At 45.8% G+C, this 23578-nt stretch overlaps 2 protein-coding genes across 11 annotated transcripts in view; both read left to right on the top strand.

Moving 5' to 3' along the window:
• Window positions 1-14499, top strand: part of ZCCHC17 (zinc finger CCHC-type containing 17) — a 351579-nt gene extending 337080 nt beyond the window's left edge. The window contains exon 9 of the mRNA XM_082232093.1: window positions 14414-14499. Coding sequence (XP_082088219.1) covers window positions 14414-14484 — 71 coding nt within the window. The 3' untranslated portion in view covers window positions 14485-14499. The remainder of the gene's footprint in view (window positions 1-14413) is intronic.
• Window positions 1-23578, top strand: part of HIVEP3 (HIVEP zinc finger 3) — a 271325-nt gene that overhangs the window by 224534 nt on the left and 23213 nt on the right. For all 10 annotated transcript variants that reach the window (XR_014221801.1, XM_082231449.1, XM_082231452.1 and 7 more), the window contains one exon: window positions 11550-11725. Coding sequence is in view for 9 of the 10 variants with exons in the window: in XM_082231449.1 (XP_082087575.1) it covers window positions 11550-11725 (176 nt within the window). In the remaining variant the exon portion in view is untranslated. The remainder of the gene's footprint in view (window positions 1-11549; window positions 11726-23578) is intronic.

Raw genomic sequence — 23578 nt, 5'->3', positions numbered from 1 at the left:
CCGAGAGTAACAGATTGGTGGCAGCGGGGAAGCGAGCACAGTGGTGGCACAGGGATCAATAGACCGTTAAACGTCCGGGAATCCTGTGTGATCGCCACAAGGAGGAAGAGGGATTGGGTTGTAGCAGGCGAGGCAAGGACGGAGGGAGGGGGGAAAGTGTTGAAGTCCCAAGGCACCTGTGGCCAAACTAGGTTAGCTGTGACCTCTAATGTTCTTCCATTGGAAAGAATGCATAAGGACTGTTGACTTGGCAAAATCATTTTTAGGAAAAAATAAATGTGAGCCATTAGCTCATCATAAAGATGTATTGGAAGTTAAGGGGAGTGAGGAGACTGTAGCTGCTGGAATGTGGCTTGTTACTCTTGGTGAAATTATATAATGTTGTTTTCCCCCTGTCAAGCAGGAGGTTGTCTTCTTCTTCTCAAGCGTGTGTTTTGTCGTGGGTGACAGCCGTTCCATTCTATCCCCGGACAACCCAGAACATGTCTGGGTTATGCAAGACGTCAGGAGCGATAGCGGCTGGTTGCTTCTGCGTCAGGCAGCCTCTCTGGGCCTGTGTCACTAGGGCAGCTGAAAACTGTTAACATGAAGAGTCCCATCTGGAATTGTGAATCTGGTTCGCAAACTGTGGCTTCATTCATCTGGCTTCTGGCTAGGCCACAGATGCTTCTGTCAAGGCAAATTCCTTCCGCACAGATGACAGACTCTTTGTGCGTGTTTGTGTGTGTGTGGCTGCTCTTGGTGACTGGGAAAGGAGCAGATTTGGGGGAAGAGAATATCAGGTGATTGCAAGATTGCATGCTGTTCCATAATGCAAGATGAGCAGATAACAGGCATCTGCCCTGCACAGGGCAGTTCTTGGGGACGTTGATCATCATCTCATTTTGCCTCTACACCAGTTCCTCGTTTGTCTCTCCACTGCGGATGAGAGGAACAGCAGCAGCTAAGTGGTGAAGTTCTTGGTCCTGGGTTCAATTCCCAGCATCTCCTGGTAGGGCTGGGAAAAACCACTTTCTGAAACGGCAGGGAGTTACTTTCACCCATCAGTGCAGAACAGCCTTCCCTAGCTTGGGCCACATTCGTGCCATACATTTAGAACACTATGGTGACACTTTAAACATTCATGACTTCCCCCAAAGAATTCTGGGGATTGTAGTCTGCTAAGGGTGCTGAGAGTAGTCAGGAGACCCCCTTTCCCCCTTCACTGAGCTACAATTCCCAGGGTACCTTGTGTTCCACTCTGGGAATTGTACCTGTGTGAGAGAAATGGGGATCTTCTAACCCTCCATACCTTTAACAAACTACAGCTCCCTTGTTTGCCATATTTTGAATCACATCAGTAAATATATTTATTTATCGGTATTAATTTCCTAAAATTTATATAGCACTCGATTGTAAAAACAACAGCAACAACCCTCAGTGTGTTTTACAGGAAGAATAAAACAGTAAAATTATCTGTAAAAACAGGTTTTTAAAACATTCTAAAATAATTAAAGTCAGCAATAAGCTAAAAGCACATCAAAACATATGTCTGCATTCTACATATCTGGGCAAGCTTGTCTAAATAAAAATGTTTTTGCTTCCTTACCTTTTGTCACCAATAAGGCTTGCCCCCGTCGCTTCATTTGGTGAGAGTTGGGTTAATGTGTCTCCCTGCAGCTGAATGGGAAAGCTTCCAAGTGGCAATTTCACAGCCCCGCTAAGACCTCACTGGGCAGCTGGCTAGACCCCAGAAGCATTTTTTTCCCATCACTGACCTGGGAATTGTTTCTTGCCTTCCTGCTCACTCAGCAGTCGTGCCCTTCCAACGTGCGAGATCTGCGAGGGATTCCATTCCTGTTTTGTCAGGTTTCCCAGCTGCTTGCGGCTCCGCTCTTGCACGTGGGTGTGGTATAGCATCTGGGAACAGACAGTCTGGCAAAATTCCCTGGCCCTGGGGTTCCCTGTCTGCAGGAATATGACCTGCTCCAATTTGCATCGGAGAGCAATCACTTGAGAACAACGGAGTCTAATGGGAAGCTAGGTAAATGTTGGGGTGGATGGTTTTGGGGTTTCTGAAGAGCCACCTGGTGCCAATTAAGTGGGGGGGGGAGGAAGGAAAGGGCATATTTTACAACCGTTACCTCTCAAATAAACTACTGGAATTGGAGATAATGCAGAAACTCATATTTTGGGGCTCAGAAATACAAGCCTTTGGACTTGTGACGTTCACCCCAAAGGCAAGGTGAGCAATATATTCCCCAACGCTTCTCACTCAGATTTTAATTGGAACGTACTGGAGAAAATACTGCACTCCTTTCCCTCCCAGCCAGCCATACCCCAAATCTTCACCCTCCACACTCTGGTGATCCTTCAAGAGACCACATAACACAGGTCCTGAAAGACCTACATTGGCTCCCAGTACGTTTCCGAGCACAATTCAAAGTGTTGGAGCTGACCTTTAAAGCCCTAAATGGCCTCGGCCCAGTATACCTGAAAGAGCATCTCCACCCCCATCATTCAGCCTGGACACTGAGGTCCAGCTCTAAGGGCCTTCTGGCAGTTCCCTTGCTGTGTGAAGTGAGGCTGCAGGGAACCAGGCAGAGGGCCTTCTTGGTAGTGGTGCCCGCCCTGTGGAACGTCCTCCCATCAGATGTCAAGGAAATAAACAACTATCTGACTTTTAGAAGGCATCTGAAGGCAGGCCTGTTTAGGGAAGTTTTTTATGTCTGATGTTTTATCGTGTTTTTAATATTCTGTTGGGAGCTGTCCAGAGTGGCTGGGGAAACCCAGCCAGATGGGTGGAATAATAAATAAAATATAAATAAATAAACCCCTTTCCTACTTGCCCACTTAACTCTGCATCTCCAGAGGTGGTGCGAAGTAGAGGGAGGGCAGTCTCTCCCTCTGTTCTGTTCCAACATAAGTAGCCCTGGGAAATGTAATATTCCCAAGGACGCCAAATGGCTTGATTTTGTGATGTGGTGCAGAGAGAATGGCTCAACTTAATCCAACCCAATTCAAGCCTGGGAGAGCTTCTTCATTACCTAATTGGGATAAGTGAGCCCCAATGATGCATGGCGGAATACATTGCCAGTTAATTTTAGTTCAGTGTCTACCTCTTTCTGCCAAGACTAATGTGCTATCACAATTCAGTCCCTGGCATCTCCAGCTACAGGTGGTGGTCTAGAGACCCCTGTTCCCCTGTTTCCAGTGTGGTGTAGTGGTTAAGAGCGGTAGACTTGTAATCTGGTGAACCGGGTTTGATTCCCCGCTCCTCCACATGCAGCTGCTGGGTGACCTTGGGCCAGTCACACTTCTCTGAAGTCTCTCAGCCTCACTCACCTCACAGAGTGTTTGTTGTGGGGAAGGAAGGGAAAGGAGAATGTTAGCCGCTTTGAGACTCCTTCGGGTAGTGATAAAGCGGGTTATCAAATCCAAACTCCTCCTTGCTATAGTGCCCAGAGTGGCTTAACAGTCAAGCCCTCTTCCCAGGGATTTCTGGGAACTGTGGTTCTCTGAGAGGAAAACGGGTGTCCTAACAAGTTACATGACTACATCTCCCAGGATTCTTTGGGGGAAGCCACAGCTGTGGGATGGTACTGCTTTAAATGTACAGATAGGCCCCAGGTTAAAATGGGAGCAGACCACTCACAAACTAATGCAAGGGTGAGGGGAGGCATCTCTCTCGCTCCCTCTGTCCTTATTTCTTGGGGGGGGGATCTATCAGGAGTGGCATGCAAGGAGTGGGTGGGGCCAAAACAGGAAGTGGCATGGGCTGGGTCAGAGCCCAAAGTAGGTAGGATGCCCTCTTTCTGTTTGCTACCTCCTTTTCCAATCCTGTTCTGCCATATTTGGACACCATGGGAAAGCCAAACTTGTTCCAACCAGAGAGCCCAGAGCATTTGGGGAACAGAGAGTATGTGAGTCCCAAGCACGGCCAGGGCATGCGACTGTGTTTTTCATGGTGATAAGCACTCTGCTCTGTGCATTGTGTTGCTGCATCAAAATGCCCCCAGTGGCTTTTTCCAAATGAAGCTGAACCTTCGCCAAGATTGTCCTAGTCTAGGCTATTTTTGCTGGGGCAGGATTGATCTGCTTCTAAAACTCTCTCTCCTTAACCCCCCCCCCATGCGATGTCTGTGTCTTGCTTTTAAGTCTGTTGGCAGGCACCCAGTCAGCCACAGCTGTGCCACAGCCTTTCTGCAGAATCGCTGCTGGTTCATGAGAGTGCGGGGTGCCAGTATCTTCCTTGACATAGCAAATTCTCATGAAAACCAATAAACCATGATTAAGAAAAGAAAAGAAAAGGGGATAGGAGAAAGTTTGCGGCCTGTTGTCCGGCAAATGATCTTATTCTTGGCTAGCTGGGGTAGCATAATGATTAACAGTGCAATCCTAGACTCGTCTACTCCGAACCAAGCTCTATTGAGCTCAATGGGGCTTGCACCCAGGTAAGAGAGTATAGGATTGCAACCAAAGAGACTGAGTTATGAAGCAATACCTCCCTGGTTTGAAACTCACTAGATGATCTTAGGCCAGCTGCTGCTATCTGCAGCTTGGGGATTATATGAGACTTTTGGGTATAGGGCAGTATAGAAAATAACTCACTCACTCACTCACTCACTCACTCACTCGCTCGCTCACTCACTCACTCACTCACAACACCAACTCACTTTACAGCAGGCATAGGCAAACTCCGGCCCTCCAGATGTTTGGGACTACAATTCCCATCATCCCTAGCTAACAGGACCAGTGGTCAGAGATGATGGGAATTGTAGTCCCAAATATCTGGAGGGCCGGAGTTTGCCTATGACTGCTTTACAGGTTTGCTTTAAGGCCCTACTGGTGTTGACGGACTACAACTCCCATAATCCTTGACCATTGGCCATGCGTGCTGGGGTTGAGAGGAGCCCAGAGTCCAACAGCACCTTGCGGGATCCCCATCTGTGCTGTAAGACATTAATGTGAAAAGTTCTGAAGACTTAAAAGTACTATACAAATGTTAAGGGTTGTTATGCCAATAATAATAATAATAATTGTACCCCACCCATCTGACTGTGTAGCCCCAGCCACTCTGGGATTATTGATGTTTGTAAACTTAAAAATGCTCACTTTTAAGTAGCCCTAAATGTAGCAACATTTGGAGGGCACTAGGTTGCGGAAGCCTGCTTTAAATATATTCTATTTTGTTAAACTTAGCAACTTCCTCCTTTACACTTAGCCATGGTTTGGTTTGGCTTGGCATTAACATGCAAACTGAGGATGCTTTCTGATTGCACTCTATTTCATTTTCCTGACTTTTCCTTGCCTTATAATTTTTGCCTTTTACAGTGGTGCCTCGCAAGACGAAAATAATCCGTTCGCGAGTCTCTTCGTCTAGCGGTTTTTTCGTCTTGCGAAGCAACCCTATTAGCGGATTAGCGCTATTAGCGGTTTAGTGGATTAGCAGCTATTAAAGGCTTAGCGGCTTAGAAAAAAGGGGGGGAAGCAAAAAAAAAATCGGAACACTCGCAAGACGTTTTTGGCTTGCGAAGCAAGCCCATAGGGAAATTCGTCTTGCGAAGCAGCTCAAAAACGGAAAACCCTTTCGTCTAGCGGGTTTTCCGTCTTGCGAGGCATTCGTCTTGCGGGGCACCACTGTATGTGATGTTTTACGTGACGTGCCACTTCTGAAACTGTAGCAGAATCCAATGCTTATTTTCATGTTACTTTCTTCCCGAACAAAATACACTTGCAACCCCGTTAACCCAACAAATTGTGGGAGTTTGTGCTGTGATTTCCTCACAGTTTTCATGTGTCATGTCACTCCCACTCACGTGCCAAAAATTGGCCCGGTATCCCAGCATATGGTTCTTTCCTGCCATTTTCACGAGTGAATCATGGGGGAACAGAAGCACTCGTGTGCAGAGAGGGTGACGCATCATAGAGGGCAGAACATCAATTATAAAAGACCCCAATTCCACAATGCAGCAGGTAATGCAATGCAAAATAAACAGTGGAAATCGTGACAGAACCACTGCCATTGTACCCAGGAAGACTCATGCAATAATCCGCACCTGAGTCACACAAAACTCTTCTTTTTCAGTACAGCGACAGTTCTGCATGACATGGTTCGAGCGCCGTCTTTTCTTCTGTAGTCAAATCTAATTGTGTGCTTTTAAAATGTTGTTTTCCTTTAATCCTTGTTTAGTTATGCACACACATCTTTCCCACTTTTCCGACCACAGAATAAATGAGCTGGAGAAGGAACAGCTCTTTTTAGTAGGGTCCAGATAAAAAACAACGACCGGCAATGCCAGGAGATGTTGTCTGTTGATAGCGCTAATGGAGCTGACACAGGACTCCGGCATAACAAAGGCATGGCTCATAAAGGGTCCGTGTCAGAGAGTAATTACAAGTAATACAAGAACAAGGCAGCTGTAAATGGAGTCCTATGATTGATTGCCAGGGGGCAAATGCCTGAGCAGTGCAGGAGGCCTTGCGTGATGGTTGAAGCAGGTTCATTGAGATGTAGGCAGTGGCCATCTCATTCATTCATTCATTTTATTTTATTTTAATGTCTGCGTTGCTTTTCATTAAACATTCCAGAGTTACACACTGTGCAAAGGTTAAAGAAGAACTTCCAAACATGTAGGATAAATCCATTCTAAATATTCCATAAGTGTAAAAATATAAATAAATGGCAGCAAGACTGTCCAGTGTCAAAGGTTCACCTTTGTGGAGGAATACGGTGGTACCTTGGTTCTCAAACCTAATCCATTCCGGGAGTCTGTACCACTCCCAAAACAGTTCGAATACCAAGGTGTGGTTTCCGATTGGCTGCAGGAGCTTCCTGCACTCATGTTGGACGTTCGGCTTCTGAAAAACATTCGCAAACTGGAACACTTACTTCTGGGTTTGCGGCATTTGGGAGCTGATTTGTTTTACAACTAAGCCGTTCAAGAACCAAGGTACCACTGTATAGGTAAAGGTAAAGGTAAAGGCAGGGGCGGAGGCAGGAGGGTGGTGGGGGAGGGCCACCCTGGTTGTCACCACTGAGGGGGTGAGAAAATGTCAGGCGGCACTCACCATGGGGCCTGCCGTGTGCCCGAGCCACATGTCTCCTGGGAGTGACATGGTGGTTTGGGTGCCCACAGGCTCCACGCTGCCCCAAACGGTCTGCCCACCGCCTCCCCCTCAGCTGTAGGCCGGCTGAATGGGAGGAGACAGGCAGACTCCTTGGAGGCCCCACGGAACGTCCTGCCCCGGCTTACTCCACCTTGCGGGCAGCTGTTCCCCCCCCCCCGGGCACAGGGTGCACGCTCCACTCCAGGCGCCAAATCGGCTTCCTCCACTGCTGGGTAAAGGACTCCTGGATGGTTAAGTCAAGTCAAATTTGACTATGAGATGTGGTGCTCATCTCTTTTTCAGGCCGAGGGAGCTGGTGTTTGTCCCCCTCCTATGGAGGGGGGTGTTCTTGGGTCACGTGGCTGGCATGACTAAACTGCTTCTGGCACAACGGGACACTGTGATGGAAACCATAGCGCATGGAAACACCCCCCCATAGGAGGAATGGAGGACAACCCCTTTAAGCCCCTGGAGGTTTCTGTGGCTCAGGTTGCTGAGGTTTTAGGCGGCTCAGGGTTGGACTGCCCCCTCCCCGCCGTGCCTGTGCACCTCTTTGCCCAGCAGCAGATCTTGCTGTCCTATTTTTTGCTCTTCAAGATTTGGCACCCCTACATGTTTGTATCGGAGAAATGTTGAAGGATGTGAGATGGGTTCTTGAACTCTGAGAATGTCTTTTGCTTGACTGGATAGAGGGGGATGCGTGAGTGTGTGTTGAAACCAGCCACTGTCACGTGACCCATAGCAAGTTGGCTAGGAAGGAAAGCAACCCCCAGGATGAAAAAAGGTGTGCCATCCTTGCTTCAGGCCCTTCAGTGCAGGGGACTGGAGGATTCTTTCTGAGGAGATGTTGGGCAAGTCTGGGAAGATTTGTGGGAGAATTGGTAAAAGAGATGTAGCCATTTTTCATGGCTTATTTGCCAATGTGGCTGCATCTGCTCTTTACATTTAAGGTACTTTTATTATAGGGATGCGGGTGGCGCTGTGGTCTAAACCACTGAACCTCTTGGGCTTGCTGCCCAAAAGGTCAACAGTTCGAATGCCCGCAGCAGGTTGAGCTCCTGTTGCTCTATCCCAGCTCCTGCCAACCTAGCAGTTCGAAAACACACCAGTGCAAGTAGATAAATAGGTACCGCTGCGGTGGGAATGTAAACAGCATTTCCATGCGCTCTGGTTTCCGTCATGGTGTTCCGTTGTGCCAGAAGTGGTTTAGTCATGCTGGCCACATGACCCGGAAAGCTGTCTTTGGACAAACACCAGCTCCCTTGGCCTGAAAGAGAGATGAGCGCCACACCCTATAGTCGCCTTTTACAGAACTAAACCATCCAGGGGTCCTTTACCTTTTTTTAACTTTTACCTATACTACTTTAAGCAGTCAAGGCTTCCCCACAAAGAATCCATGGAATACACCATATTTTTCGCCCTACAGGACGCACCGGCCCATAGGACGCACCTAGATTTTTTTTGGGGGGGGGAATAAAGGGAAAAAAATATTTCACCCACCCACCCAGGCTTCCCCGAGCTTCCCCCGACCCCAGCCCCCAGAACAGGAGCCAGAGCGATGCCGAAGTTGAGCGCAGCTTCGGCATCGCTTTGGGAGCTTGCGCGGCTGGGGGCGGGGGAAGCCCAATCGCACCAATCCCTATCGCTCATCAGGCTTCAGCAAAAGCCTGTATTCGCCCCATAGGACGCACACACATTTCCCCTTCATTTTTGGAGGGGAAAACGTGTGTCCTATAGGGCAAAAAATACGGTAGTTTGTTATGGGTGCTGAGAGTTGTTAGGAAACTCCTCTTATGGACCTACATTTTCCATAGTTCTCTGCAAAGGAAGATTTGTTGTTACACCGCTCTGGGAACTGTAGTGCTGGGAGGGTAATGGCCCCTATTTCCCTCCCAACACTACAGTTCCCAGAGCGGTGTAACAACAAATCTACATAACAAACTACAGCTCCCAGAATTCTATAGGGAAACCATGGCTGTTTAAAGTATCACCTCAGTGCTTTAAATGTATGGTGTGAATGTGGCAGTGCCAGTTACCCTTAGAATTTTGCGCAGGCTTTGTGAGCTCCTTGGATGAAAGACTGGGGACAATTGAATGAATAAATATCCTTAGGCCCTGGCTGACATTTGCTCTGGGTTTTTGTTTGTCCGTAGCCGCCTATTATACTAACGTCCCATTTGAAATAAATTTACAACTCCTCCACAAATTATGAGTTGCATTCATACCTAGCAATTATACCTAGCTTTATTGAAAAGTATTGGCTTTAGAGTCTGCTTTCTCTCTATCTCCTAATGTCTGACATATCTTTGACATTTACTGGTCGTCTGTTTCCTTGTCTCTTGCAAATACATCGCTTGTAAAGCAAAACTCAGCACAGAGTGAGACTTCCCCACCACCACCCTGCCAGTGTGATTTTTGAAGGTTACTTGGTTTTATTAGCTAGTATATTTCACCTAGTAATTATGAGTGTTTCAATTTGATTGTCGGGAATGCCCCTCCTTTTTAAAGGATAGGATGGGATGGGATAGGAAAGGAAAGGTTTGAGCAACTCTTGAGATGCATATTCTCTTTCAAATATTTAGACGCCCAACTCTATTGATATTGTTGGCCAAAGTTGGTGGTGATCTCTTAAATTCAAGGAGGCCAATGATGTTTTTCACTCTGCATTGAAAGCAGGAAAATGGTAGGAAGCAATTGCTTGCATATTTTTTTGCTAACAGCAGTCATCAACTGCTGTGGCATTCCTTTCACGAAAACTGCCAAAATATAATGTGCCTGTATGAATGAAGATTTGGGCAAGGGAACTTGAATTGCATGGTGTATCTCAAGAGTGGGGAACCGTTTTTTCAGCTGGAGGGCCACGTTCCCTCCAAGGCAAGCTTCTGAGGGCCACGTTCCAGTGGTGGGCAGGATCAGAGGAAAAAGTGGGCAGAGTAACAAATGTGAGTTTCCCCTTTATATGGCGCACAAAAGAGCCTTATTTTCACATTAAACTAAACTCAGGTACAAGTTATCTCTATGCATGTATGAGTATACACTTTTTGATTTGTACAGCTCAATTGATTGTATACACAGGTACAGCTCATTGAATGTAACATGCGCCGCAGAGGGTTGGACTAGATGACCCTTTTGGTCCCTTCCAACTATCCAATTCTACAATTATGTGAGCAACCTTACAGTAAAAACAGTGTGTATAGCTAGGCTAAAACACTTGGGGGTGAAGCAGGACCAAGGAGGGGGCTTGGCAACAGTTCCAAGGGCCAGATAGAGGTGCCTGGAGGGCCATGTTCAGTCCCTGGGCCTGAGGTTCCGCACCCCTGCTTAGCCCAAAGCTAACTATGTTTACAGGTCTGTGATGTCTGTCCCCGATACGTTTTGCTTGAGCTTCCAGCCTAAGGTTACCAGACGTCCTCGTTTCCCAGGGACAGTCCCCGGATTTACAAATCAGTCCCCATACAAAATCCATTGAAATTGAAAAGTGTCCCCGGATTCATTGAAAAAAAATCTGGTAACCTTATTCTAGCCGCAGGTGTCAGATCATCATGCCTTTAACATTTAGGCGTTATTCAGAAGGTGATGTGGCTGTTAGAGGAGAAAGTGTTCTTATATTGCATGTGGCCAAATGAAATTTGAGGTGGCAGGTGTTGGTTAGGAAAGTGAATGGCAGTAGTTTAGTGCTGTAGTCCTGTGTGTACAATCATGGGCATGCTGTTCCCATTCTGCCAGGGAGACCAGTTTGAGCATTCATTTAGAATGCTTTTGATCTTCTTCTTCCTCCAATGTTGAGTTGCCCCATTTGGTTCTCCCACTGGCAGGTTTTTTCTTTCTTAACTGAGCTTCATGATTGAGTGCAGATTTGAACCCGGTCCCTTTGATTCTGGGCACACCAATTCAGGGATAGTCAATGCGGTGCCTTCCAGAAGTTGTTGGATCCTAGCTCCCATCAGTGTGACCAGTGGTCAGAGAGGATGGGAGTCCCACACTGCTTTGGTTGCCCTTGCACAACTGCCATGCCACACTGGCTTTCTCCAAAATGGAAAAGAAAGGAATTTGCCCAAAGATTGGCTCTCTCCATTAAGAACATAAGAAGAGCCCTACTGCATCCAAATAGTCCAATGCATAGGGGAAGCCCACAACCAGGACTTGATCACAACAGCATTTCTCCATTCACTGTCCCACCCATTGAAATGAATGGAAGAGCCATAGATCAAGGAGCACTCCATCATGCCAGCAGCTCATGATGCTCAATGCTCCCTCCCCACAAAACAACAACAACAACAACATGGAGTTTCGTTTTCCCTTGACTAAACAATGTAGTGAATTTGCTAGCCGAGACTCTTTTTGTCTGTGGCTGTGAATGATATGCACTGGGTTTTTGTTTAACTTTAAAGGAGGCTTGTTACGTCTTTAAGGTGGGAATCTTTTTTATTTCTGTTACCATGACACCCTGTTGCTCATAGGTACAAATCAAACGAAGAGTATGTGTATGTGCGAGGCCGTGGACGAGGGAAGTATGTATGTGAGGAGTGTGGAATTCGCTGCAAGAAGCCCAGCATGCTGAAGAAACACATTCGCACGCACACAGACGTCAGGCCATATGTCTGCAAGTACTGTAACTTTGCTTTTAAAACCAAAGGTAAGCACCGGCCAGCTCCACGCTCATCTTCTTAGCACATTTGCTTGCTAGTTGACATGCTCGACAGGGCTGGGGTGGGGAACAGCACCAGTGCAGCAGGAAAGGGTGCTTGAAATCCTTTGAGGAACCTCTAACTTGGCTGAAGCATGCTAAAGCAAGAGTATGTAACGTGCTATTTTTGCCAGATGGCTTCTGTCAAGAGTTTGCCTGCGGTGTGGTATGAACCGTTTTTGTGCTTTGGCAGGAAGGCGGGTTTGAGCCTTAATTGTGGCTAAAACACACACACCACCATCCGATATATTCCACGATTGAACAACCAACTAACTAGCTTCAAGAGTGAAGGTGTTTAATAGGGTGGTGATGGGGGTTCCACTGAGTTCCCCGGGGCTGTCGAGTGTATTTGGTGCTCTTAAAGCAGGGGTCAGCAAATTTTTTCAGCAGGAGGCCAGTCTACTGTCCCTCAGACCTTGTGGGGGGGCCGGACTATATTTTGAAGGAGGAAAAAAGAACGAATTCCTATGACCCACAAATAACCCAGAGATGCATTTTCAATAAAACCACACTTTCTAGTTGTGTAAAAACATCAGGCAGACCCCACAAATAACCCAGAGATGCATTTTAAATAAAAGGACACATTCTACTCATGTAAAACACGCTGCTTCATGGACCATCCACAGGCCGGATTTAGAAGGCCATTGGGCCGGCTCCAGCTCCTGGGCCTTAGTTTGCCTACCCATGTCTTAAAGCCTTCCTCCTTCCTCACCCCTTACTTCCCTTGTCTGCAAAAATTGTTCCTCCAGAGACTTTACCCCCCCCCAAACAAATGTGCTTTCAATCCAAAGCCTGTGGGATTGCCAGCTCTTGGGAATGTTGGGTCCCTTCCCACACACCCCATTTTAAAGCTTCCAGCTCCACAGTGTTTCGTTACAATCTCACTTTTCATTTCCTTTTGAGCTAGGGAGGTTCCTCCTAATCTTTCTGGCAGAGATCAGCATGTCTGGGCTGTAACCCTGAGGGTCACAACTCCAGAGGGTAGGAAATCGGGCCAACCCACACAACTGGGATTTAAAAGGAAAAGTAGAATTATCGGGTGGTAGCCAACTTAAGTTTTGTGAAGAGCAGACCTGCTAAAATTCATGGACCTAACTCAGGCCGCTTTCATACCATACGTTTAAAAATAGTGTCAGGCCACTTTAAATGGCTTCCCCCTAAGAGTTCTGGGAGCTGTAGTTTGTTATGAGTACTGAGATTTGTTAGAAGGCAAATCTCAATTGTCAGAATTCCCTGGGAAAGAGGGATTGACTGTTAAACCACTCTGGGACCTGAAGCTCTGTGAGGGAAAAAGGGGTCTCCTAACAACTCTCAGGGGACGCTGGTGACGCTGTGGGTTAAACCACAGAGCCTAGGACTTGCCGATCAAAAGGTCGGCAGTTCGAATCCCCGCGATGGGGTGAGCTCCCGTTGCTCGGTCCCAGCTCCTGCCCACCTAGCATTTCAAAAACATGTCAAAGTGCAAGTAGATAAATAGGTACCACTCCAGTGGGAAGGTAAATGGTGTTTCCGTGTGCTGCTCTGGTTCGCCAGAAGTGGCTTAGTCATGCTGGCTACATGACCCGGAAGCTGTCTGTGGACAAACGCCAGCTCCCTCGGCCAATAAAGCAAGATGAGCGCCCCAACCCCAGAGTCGGTCACGACTGGACCTAATGGTCATGGGTCCCTTTACCTTTACCTTTAACAACTCTCAGCACCTTCAACAAACTATAGCTCCCAGAATTCTTTGGGGGAAGCCATGACTGTGTATCATAGTGCTTTAAATGTGTGGTGTGAATGTGGCCTTGCCATGTTCATTAATTTCAATGGACCTACAGTGGTACCTCGCAAGACGAATGCCTCACAAGACGAAAAACGCGCAAGACGAAAGAGTTTTCCGTTTTTTTAGTCATTCCGCAAGACGAATTTCCCTATGGGCTTGCTTCACAAGACGAAACGTCTTGCGAGTTCTTGCAAGTTTGTTTCCTTTTTCTTAAAGCCGCTAAGCCGTTAATAGCCGCTAAGCTGCTAAGCCACTAAGCCGTTAATAGCCGCTAAGCCGCTAATAGCCGCTAAGCCGCTAATAGCCGTGCTTCGCAAGACGAAAAAACCGCAAGACGAAGAGACTCGCGGAACGGATTAATTTCGTCTTGCGAGGCACCACTGTACTTTGATTAGGACTAATATTGCATACAACCCACTATTATTTACTGAGCATAGCACCATTCAGCATATTATGCTCATAGTGGTCTTTATAAGTCAAGGGACTTCTGTGCAAGCCCCATCATGCTCAGGGACATAAAGTTCTCCTTTCAGTGGGACATAAGCAGGACAAGTTTCCTGCGAATTGTTCCAGCTGCAACGACCATGTAGCGGCTTAGTCATTCAGTGTAGTCACCCACCAGGTGGTTCTCAGCATTGCAAACAAATCCTGCAGAAAGTGTAATTTGGCCTGGTGTTGGTGTTACACCTCGAGTGGAACTGAAGTGGATTTTCAGCAGGGAGAGTGGAAGAGCTGGCAGGAATCAATTACAGGTTCTGGCAGGTAACTCTTGTGTCGGGCTTTGGCAGAGGCCTCTGGGTGCCAGCTGGCATTGATGTCCTCCACCACACTTAGAAGGCCTTGCCCAGGATATCAGGGAAAGCTACAGACTCCAGGAAAAAAGAAACAGAAGCTTCATTTGGACAGAATCCAAATGGGGGTGGATGAAGCTGTTGTGGAAATTTGAGTGTGCATTTTTATCTGTGGATCTTCTCCGCTGGTTCTATCCTCAACCCCCACTTCTAGCTATGAGGAGTCATACCTCAGCAAGGAAGGTCCATGGCTCAGTGATAGAGTATTGCTTTGCTTCCAGAAGCTTCCAGGTTCAATCCCCTGCATCTCCAGGTATGGCCATGAGAGATTTCTTCTCTGAAACCCCAGAGATCCACTTCCAGTCAATGCAGAGAATGTTGATGGCCAACAATCTAACTCAGTGTAAGGCAGGTTCCTTTTTTACCATGTTCCCAGTGGTAGAGTGTGCGCTTTATGTGCAGATGGTCCCAAGTTTTTGATTTCCAGCTACTCTTCTTCTGCCTGAGACCTTGGGAGAGGAATAGCCAGTCAACAAACAGACTGCTAGCCTAGGCAGAAGGAAGTCCTGGCAATTTCAAGGTAGCTGCACCATCGTCATATTCCCCACCACCATCAACTGTTGGGTAAATCAGAAATATATGCACCCTTGCCCAACATCTTCCTTGTGCGAGAAAACAGAAAGGCATCCATGTGCCCTGATCTAGTTTGCTTTCAGGTACTTGAGTTCTGATGTGGGAACTGTGGGGATGTTCAGGGATGCAGGAGAGGGTATATTGTTTATTAATATCCTTCCCAACTCGCGCTAGCAACTTCCTTTACTTAGTGGAGTTTCACATTCCCCTTTTAAACGCACAATGGATAACTGGTTGAAGGCTTGTGTAAGCCCCTCACTATTTGGTTCCTGGTAAGTTCCCTTATATCCCTCTTAAAAGAATAAACACGCCACAATCTTGCATAAAGTATAGAAAGGAAGTTTACTCACATCCAGTTCACAGTTGGATCCCTGAAGTCAGACTTAGTTAAAAAGTATATACATGTGGGTCTATCCCATATGGGGATAATCCCAGTGTCCTCTGTTGGCTGAGAGCCAACAGAGCATCTCTAGCTAGAAAGCTGCTCCAATGACAGAGGAAGTAAGAGAGGGAGAGTGCTGCATGTCTTGTCCTTTTGTTACCTGGACCGGTAAGGTCACGCCCCCCTCTAGTCACATGCAAAGGAAGTATGTCACAGCCAGGAGGAAACAGGAAGTTCTTGACAGGCTAGACCAAACATTCCCCTGCATGTCCACTCTAGGAAAACAAGGAATGTTGTACTTGACTGCTACTTATGTATCCCATCCCACAAGCACTGAGTTTGCCACCGTTCACTTCAACAGAGGGTACAGATATGCAAAATTTCCCCTGCTCCTGTCAGCTTGGAAATGTGCAAAGTAATTATTAACAAGGAGAGAAACAGAAAAATCATAAATAATGCAGTTTATGATCCAAACCAATTGCATATTTGGAATTGGCTCTCCTTCATTCCTCCTTCATCCCTCCTGCCAGCTCTCCTTCATTCCTCAAATACTTTTCTCATCAGCCTCCTTAATTCCCAGCCCCTTTCCCCTTAAATACTTGTTGGCCGACAGGAGGCACACTGGTTCTGTACAAGAAGAAGGAAGGAGGAAGGCTTGCCCCTTCCCTCCTACCTCTAGATGTCCTAGCTATGTTCCATGACACTAGAGAAGAAGGAGGGAGAAAGGGCAGACCACCCTTTCCCTCTCTTCTCATGCTCCACTGCACAGAAGGTGCTGCCTAATAAGACTTTAAATGGGGAAATGGAATAATAATAATAATAATAATAATAATAATAATAATAATAATAATTTATTATTATTTGTGCCCCGCCCATCTGGCTGGGTTTCCCCAGCCACTCTGGGCAGCTTCCACAAAGACCAAAAATACACTAAGATGTCACACATTAAAAACTTCTCTTAAGATGTCTTCTGAATTTCAGGTAGTTGTTTATCTCTTTGACATCTGATGGGAGGGCGTTCCACAGGGCAGGCGCCACTACCAAGAAGGCCCTCTGCCTGGTTCCGTGTAGCTTTGCTTCTCGCAATGAGGGAACTGCCAGAAGGCCCTCGGCGCTGGACCTCAGCGTTTGGGCAGAAGAATGGGGGTGGAGACGCTCCTTCGGGTATACTGGGCCGAGGCCGTTTAGGGCTCTAAAGGTCAACACCTACACTTTGAATTGTGCTCAGAAACGTACTGGGAGCCAATGTAGGTCTTTCAAGACTGCTGTTATGTGGTCTCGGCGGCCGCCCCCAGTCACCAGTCTAGCTGCTGCATTCTAGATTAGTTGTAGTTTCCAGGTCACCTTCAAAGGTAGCCTCACGTAGAGCGCATTGCAGTAGTCCAAGCGGGAGATAACTAGAGCATGCACCACTCTGGCGAGACAGTCTGCAGGCAGGTAGGGTCTCAGCCTGCGTACCAGGTGGAGCTGGGTTCGCAGTGTAGGCAGGTGGGGCAGGAAATCAATATTTAGTCCCTGGCTTGGATTTTAATCTGAGCCAGAGAATAACTCGGTGGCTTGTAAATCCTTTGACGCTCGAATTATGAGCCCCTCAAGCTCTAAGATGAACCCAGAAATTGAAAGCTTTGCTGGCATCTATAATGGTGGGTTCTAATTTGTGAATGTAAACAAACGAGTGTATCGATGGAGTCCCTCTCTTGAAATGAATGGGGTTATTCTTATTGGTAATTTATCTTTATGCACACATCAGAGGACACAGAGTTTTGGATCAGAGTCACAGCTCCTACACTCAGTCTAAGCCATTGAATGAATGACCTTTGCAGGCCATTGCTGTGATAGAAATAGTGCTTGGAAAACTAACGTCAGGAAAATAAATCAACACTTTCACAGGCACTTTTTTCTTGAAGCCCAGAGCTGCAGAGTTAATAAGATCTACTCATGTTACCTGCGTTGTCAAGCTCAACCCATTTTAACAATCTGAATAGTAATGTAATGTGGATCAGCTGATGCCTCATAGCCTCTCGCTGACTGTCTTGTATAAAAATGGGAAATCAAAAAGACTGAGTTTGGGATCAATTTTGGGTCCTCTCTACATGCTTTGATTTGCACTGTGATTCAACACAGTTAACAAAGAGCTTATTGTGCTGTCTTCTATCTCAGGGCACACGTATGCTACCGATTCAGTCAATCAATCTTTATTATTACCATCACGGATCAGCCACTAAGTTACAATCAGACAAATACGACTTGCAATTTACATGCCAGCAAAAGACTGTTAGGAATTAGCAGCACAGTCAAAGACTAGGCTGTTGTGTGTGCATTGTTGCACATTCACAGCCATACTGAGAATGGATTGCTGAGTGCTAGTCTAGTTGGTAAGGAGATTTAACTATCCAATTCCTAGAAATGCATGTTGATGGAGAGAATTTGCCATTTTGGTAGTGATTTCATTTGTGGAGTCTGACAGAAGGAGGGAGGTGTAAACATCAGAGGTGCCTGGGAATTTAGTTCCACTACAAATTTAAACAGGCACCATAGTTTTTTGATTGCCCTAGCTTCTCCTGGAGAACCAGAGAATTATAGTTTTATGAGTATCTGTAGGATAGGATCACTGAATCTTATTATAGCGACCTGCTTGACGGCTTGCTTTGAGAGCCGCCACCTGTGAATAGGCTTTGAAATTGGTTTCAGCTTCAAAGTTTTGCTTGCAGATTCGTAGTAGCCAGTAAAAAAAGTCAGAGGTGCAACCCTCCCGTTTCTTAGATTTGGAGATGTGGTGTGTCCGCTGTATTGTCAGCTAGGAAATTGCATGTTTCTGAATTTCACATTCTCTGGGGTTGAATTTGCATGAAAGGGGACTGTCATTCATTTGCACCAACACTGCAATATATGGAGAATGGCTTTCAGGTCAGTTCTCCTCTATCTTTTCAGCACAGCATGATGCTATAAACCAGGGGCAGAGAACTTGCAGCTTGCAGACCTAACCTGGTCTGTGAGGCCCAAGCCACACACCGCTGCCTCTGCACTTGATATCATATGTGGCACCAGGTGTGGGTCAAGGAGAAACACGGCCGGGCCAAATGGGCATTGCAGTCGCCGCCAATCAACTGATTGGCAGCACTTGCAGAAACAAACCCTGTGTGTGGTGCTTTGCAAACCCCACGGCCGGGTTTCAAACCATGCAGGCAAAAATGGTCCCTTTACATCATTGCGACATCAGGTGATTGGTAGGAGGCTGGCCCCTCCCACCTGTCAATCCTGCTTCATGGGAGAAATAAAAATCCGGACCGCTGGCCGGATTGCTTTCCCTGCCTCTGCTATAGAGATTCCAAGCCTAATTAAACGCAAAGATTTGTAACCAATCCCCAGTGGGCTTTTCTTCTTTTTAAAGGGAAAAGCAGCTTCTAGAGGAGGCAGTTTGGAGAGAAGTAGTGGGGAGAAATGCTGTTTTCCCCTACCCACCCACCCCACAAGTGTCCCTTCCTAAAGTGCCTTTTAAACAGCTACTGGAGTTCTGTTAGATGCATTTGTGTGTCACGCTGGGGAGAGGCCCTCAGGTAAATTGGAACCATTTAAAATATGATTCATCTTTAGCGGATTGCGAAGATTAAATATAATGGGCCTGTGTTACAAAAGCTGGTAAAAAGCTTATTCTGAGCTGCAAGATTATTTTGGCGCACTCTAACCGCCGCAAAGCACTTCTAAGCTTCCTGGATTGCAATCATAATGTTAAAACACATACTTAATTCTCTGCCCCTGAAATAAATAGGGTTTAAGTGCTTAACAGTAGCTGGTGCATGCCCTTTATCTGTAGCAAACAAGTCTTTTCCTTTTTATCTCTCCTTTGCCCCATCTCTGTTACAAAAAGGGCCTATTTTTTAAAAAAAGAAATTCCACCATTCTGCCTTAGAAGTGTTTGTTTGAAAGTTCCAAAAGCAAATTATCTGCTTTCTTTTTTTGAAAAAAAGTATCTCATAGAAATTCTATTTAATTTGCTGTTTTGCCCGCCCCCCCAAAATGCTCAGCTTTGTAGTCTTCAGGTGGTAGTCTTGTATATGTAAAAGGTTAAAATGTGCACTGCTATACTGGCAACTGCCCCCACCCAAAGCTTGGGCTGGCTCTTAATTGGCTGAGTTCCAAAGAAGTGGAAAGAAGGTGTGCTCTAAGGACCATTCCAAATAGTGGGTTGTATCCAATGAAGTTTTACTCAGAGTAGACCCACTGAAAATAATGGACCTATGTTAGCCGTTTCTATTAATTTCAATGGGTCCCCTCTAGGTAGGATTAGCAACCCTGTTCCCATCACTGTCTACTCCCAACAGCTGCATTCAGGCATCACTTATTTTAACATAATGCCCCATCTAAGGTGGCATCAAAGAAAAAAAAATTGCATCCCCAAGAAAGAGAAGAATTAGGGCTCAGATTTGCATAGAAGTTGCACCTACCAATTTTATATGCCTTGATGCACATTTAGAAATAATTCCTATAATTTTAATGGAAATGCAGCATATACCACCATAATGGGGAAGGTTTCGCCAGGTTGCCTGTGGGCCTACTCAGTTGCCTGCTGAGGTGGTCAATGTTAATGGGCAACATCGAGACCCTCCCTGGTCTCCTTTCTTAGGACACCCCAAGTCCCATCATCACATAGCAAAAGAAGGTGGAAGTTGCTTTTCAGAAAAGTTAAAGCAGGATTCCTCAACCTGGTTCTCTCCAGAGGCTTTGGACTACAATTCCCATCATCCCCCAGCTAGCCATTCAGTGCTGGCTAGGGGCTGATGGGAGATGTAGTCCAGAGCCCCCCAGGAATGCCAGGCTGGGAGGGAATTCTACAATCAGGGAGCAGCTCTCTTTTGTCACCACCAACTGTGCTTTCTGATGTTGATGGGACTAAGAGGAGATGCTCACTTGAGTATCTTAGCACCTGGGCAGATTCATATAGGGAGATGGGGTCTTTCAAGTAGCCTGGGCCCATGAGATTGTACAAAAAAGATTCAACTCACTTGTGGAGACTTTCAGAGGTTATAAAGAAAGGAAAAAAAATACGATAACAACAAGAAAATTGATAGATGATTTGTAAAGGAAAACAACAAGGAGATGAATGGACAGAACTGTGAACATCAAAGCAGCAGAAATAAGAAATGATTGGACCCTTTCAGAGCTCGAAGCATGGGTACCCCCAACAAAATTTTAAAAATTCGGCTTTGTAATTCGGTTTTGTAATTTGGAATTAATGTGATTTGATTGGTCTGTTAATAAAAATGTTTTTTAAAAAAGAAAAGAAAAAGAGATTGCACAAAAAAGAGATGGCAGCTGTACACCCAAAAGTCAGGCAACTGTTGGGCAGAATCTGAATTTGCCTCTGCATACCAGGATGAAGAACAATCCACCATGCAACATTGAGAAACATCAGGATATCCTTAATACCATATTGATTGTCACAGATTTAGAAGGAATTTTTACAGGCTCCTCAAATACCCAACTGACTGGCGAGCCATGCCCCCTACTGAAGAACACTAAGAAAATGATTTCCAATTTTATTTTGAAAGAATGATGGGGATTCCATATGGCAGGCCTGGAGAGAAATTTGGCTTTGTGATTCTCACTTCCCAAAACAATCTGTGAGCCGAAGCACAGCTCTCCTTTCAAAATTCACACTTCTCTGAATTTTGCAACGCAGTTGTGCAACAATAAAAAGAGTTCCAAAATGCACCCCCTAGGGGACAGTGTGCAGAAAATGCACATTTTCATGAAAATAACAAATATAATAAACACATTATATAAGGCAAATGTGCATACAAAAAAATGTGTACTGGAATGCCAGTGGTTTTTCGTGAGATCCTTTAATTTTTGAAGATTCAGATTGGATTCAAATTGGCAGATTCATCCACCTTTGGTCAAGGGCGGAGAACCTGGTTCCCTCCAGATTCTGTTGGACCTCAGTGCCCATCGGCATGGTCAAGGGTCATCAGTGGTGCAAGGACCCGTCCAACAACATTTGGAGGACCACAGTTTCCTCACCTCTGCTTTATGAAAGGTTACTTGAAAACAGGTAGGGCCATTTTCAGTTAAACCTAAGTCTCGTTCCCTTCTGTGACATTCTGCTCTGCAGGAGAAGGAATTTAAATATTCTTTGCCTAAGGTTACAGTTGGGTTCCATGACTTGTAGGTGACATCATTACGTTACTCCTATATCAACCTTAAAGAAGCCGTTAGTTTAATGTGTTGTTATTGGTGAGAAGTAAGGGGAGAAGGAGGGGCTCCCTTGATATCGTCCAATGTGTCTAGCTTGGCTTCTTACAGATAGCATACTGACGTGCATTTGGGTTACGTCTCCCCTCAACTTTCCTCCATGACCCACCTTTTTCAGCTCTGCAATAAGATGTCTAGCAGGTTCCCTTCCTTTGCATTTGGTTCTGAGAGGAACGGAAAGCACTTCCTGTCCTCGCTAAGCTGCTTTTGTGGTTTAAGGATGCAAAAGCATATTAGCTGTCTCAAGGCAACCGCTTAAGTCCCATGAAAGATGTCTCGACAAAAGAGCTTAAGCAGCTAATAATGTTCATTGACAAGCAGGCAATGATGGAGACCCTTACGTGTGTCTGTGTGGCATGTCTTGACTATGTTGCTGCTGCATGCTTCTAGTCCCTCCTGCTTTTGTTTGTGTGCTGATGGAATTAAAGTTAGCCAGTGGAACAGGACTCGGGACTCTTCGGGGCATGACTGATCTCAATGACAAGCATCCATTTGAATGATGATACTGTCCATTATGAACTCGAACTGGGACAAGTTTTAGTCACAGCCGGGGGTTCAGTTTTTAAAATTATTAAAGAAGCAGCTGTGAATGGGTGGCCAGGAGGGCATGGAAAGAGTTAAGATGCAACAGTTTCTTGAACCTTTTTTTGACCCTGAACCTTTTTTGAATGTGAAATTCGACATTGTGAGAAAACTATTTTGTTTTGCAAAGAATATCATCACATCTACATCATACATTTAAAGCATACTTATACTGTGTTAATAGTCATGGCTTCCACCCAAGAATCCTTGGAACTATCATTTGTCAAGGGTGTTTTAGCTCTCTGAGGGGTCTCCACATTGCCCTCAGCACCTGTAACAAAGTATAGGACCCAGGAGCCTGGCTGTTACAACGGTAAGAGTGCTTTAAACAGACGGTGTGAATGTGACTTCTAAGCTGAGGTGAATGCTCTATGTTGTGGTCAAAGCCACCATCTGAGCTCATCCAGTGTGCTCATGGAGAGCAATTATTCCCATGCCTGACTGCAATTCAGCACTGGACAAACTCCAAATTTCACATGATGATTTCTTTATGACTATGAATCCTGTGAATCTTTTCTCCTTAACACATTTTTCATATGCAAATTTCCTTGTGATCTGTATTTATTAGGGGAAAACAATTATCTGAAAAAACAAGTAGCAAGAATAACTTGCAGATCATTAACATTTTCAATTTAAAGATGGAGAGATGAGTTCTGAAAGAGGGATTTGTCTGAAACCACAAAACTGAGTCCACTCCTCCTAAGTCCGTTGTCCATAACACCACCTCTTTATCATTTCAGTCAAATGGACCAGAATGACTATATTGGTAAACAATAGTAAACCCTGAGTGTGAATTCTATCACTGCACTGTGCTTCCTTCCCTAGTAAAGCAGTTGTGATGGTGGCTTTTTACAAGCAACCTCCAGAGAAGTGGGATCCTTATTAGTGCTGAGCTGAAACAGGTCTCAGAAGGACCAGTTGGCTGGTTTCCTTTGCTTACTGTAATGTTCCAGTTTTTTGGGTTGCAGGTTTTTTGCCAACAGTCAGGAGAGCTTTGGCTGTGTCATCTTGTTACAGTGCATTTGGAGAACCAAGCTAGATACTGAGACATACTCAGGAGCTAACGAAACCTTGAAGGAGTTTCACTGAGGACATGCATGACTTCTTATATTCAGTCTGGTCAGTCCCTGGTAGTGGAGGGGGGGAGAGGGGGGCGCGCGAAGGGAGAAGGGTGAGGGAGAGAAAGGAAATGTTCTACCATTCTCTTGTTCTTTAACTCTCTCTCTTCACTTCTCTCCTTTCATGCACCTGCATTCTCTCTTCCTTGTCAAAAGCTGACACATTCCATTCTCCTGTTTACCAGAGGATAGACACTTTTCCTGGTCACTTGTGGTGATTTGAAGCCATCAGTGCAACCAGGGAGACTTTCAGTGCAAAGATCACTGGTAACAGGCACTCAC

This window comes from Podarcis vaucheri (assembly GCF_965113315.1).
Source record: "Podarcis vaucheri genome assembly, chromosome: 7".
Lineage (NCBI taxonomy): Eukaryota > Metazoa > Chordata > Lepidosauria > Squamata > Lacertidae > Podarcis > Podarcis vaucheri.
The sequence above is the reverse complement of the archived record's forward strand: the minus strand, read 5'-3'. Positions and strand labels throughout refer to the sequence as shown.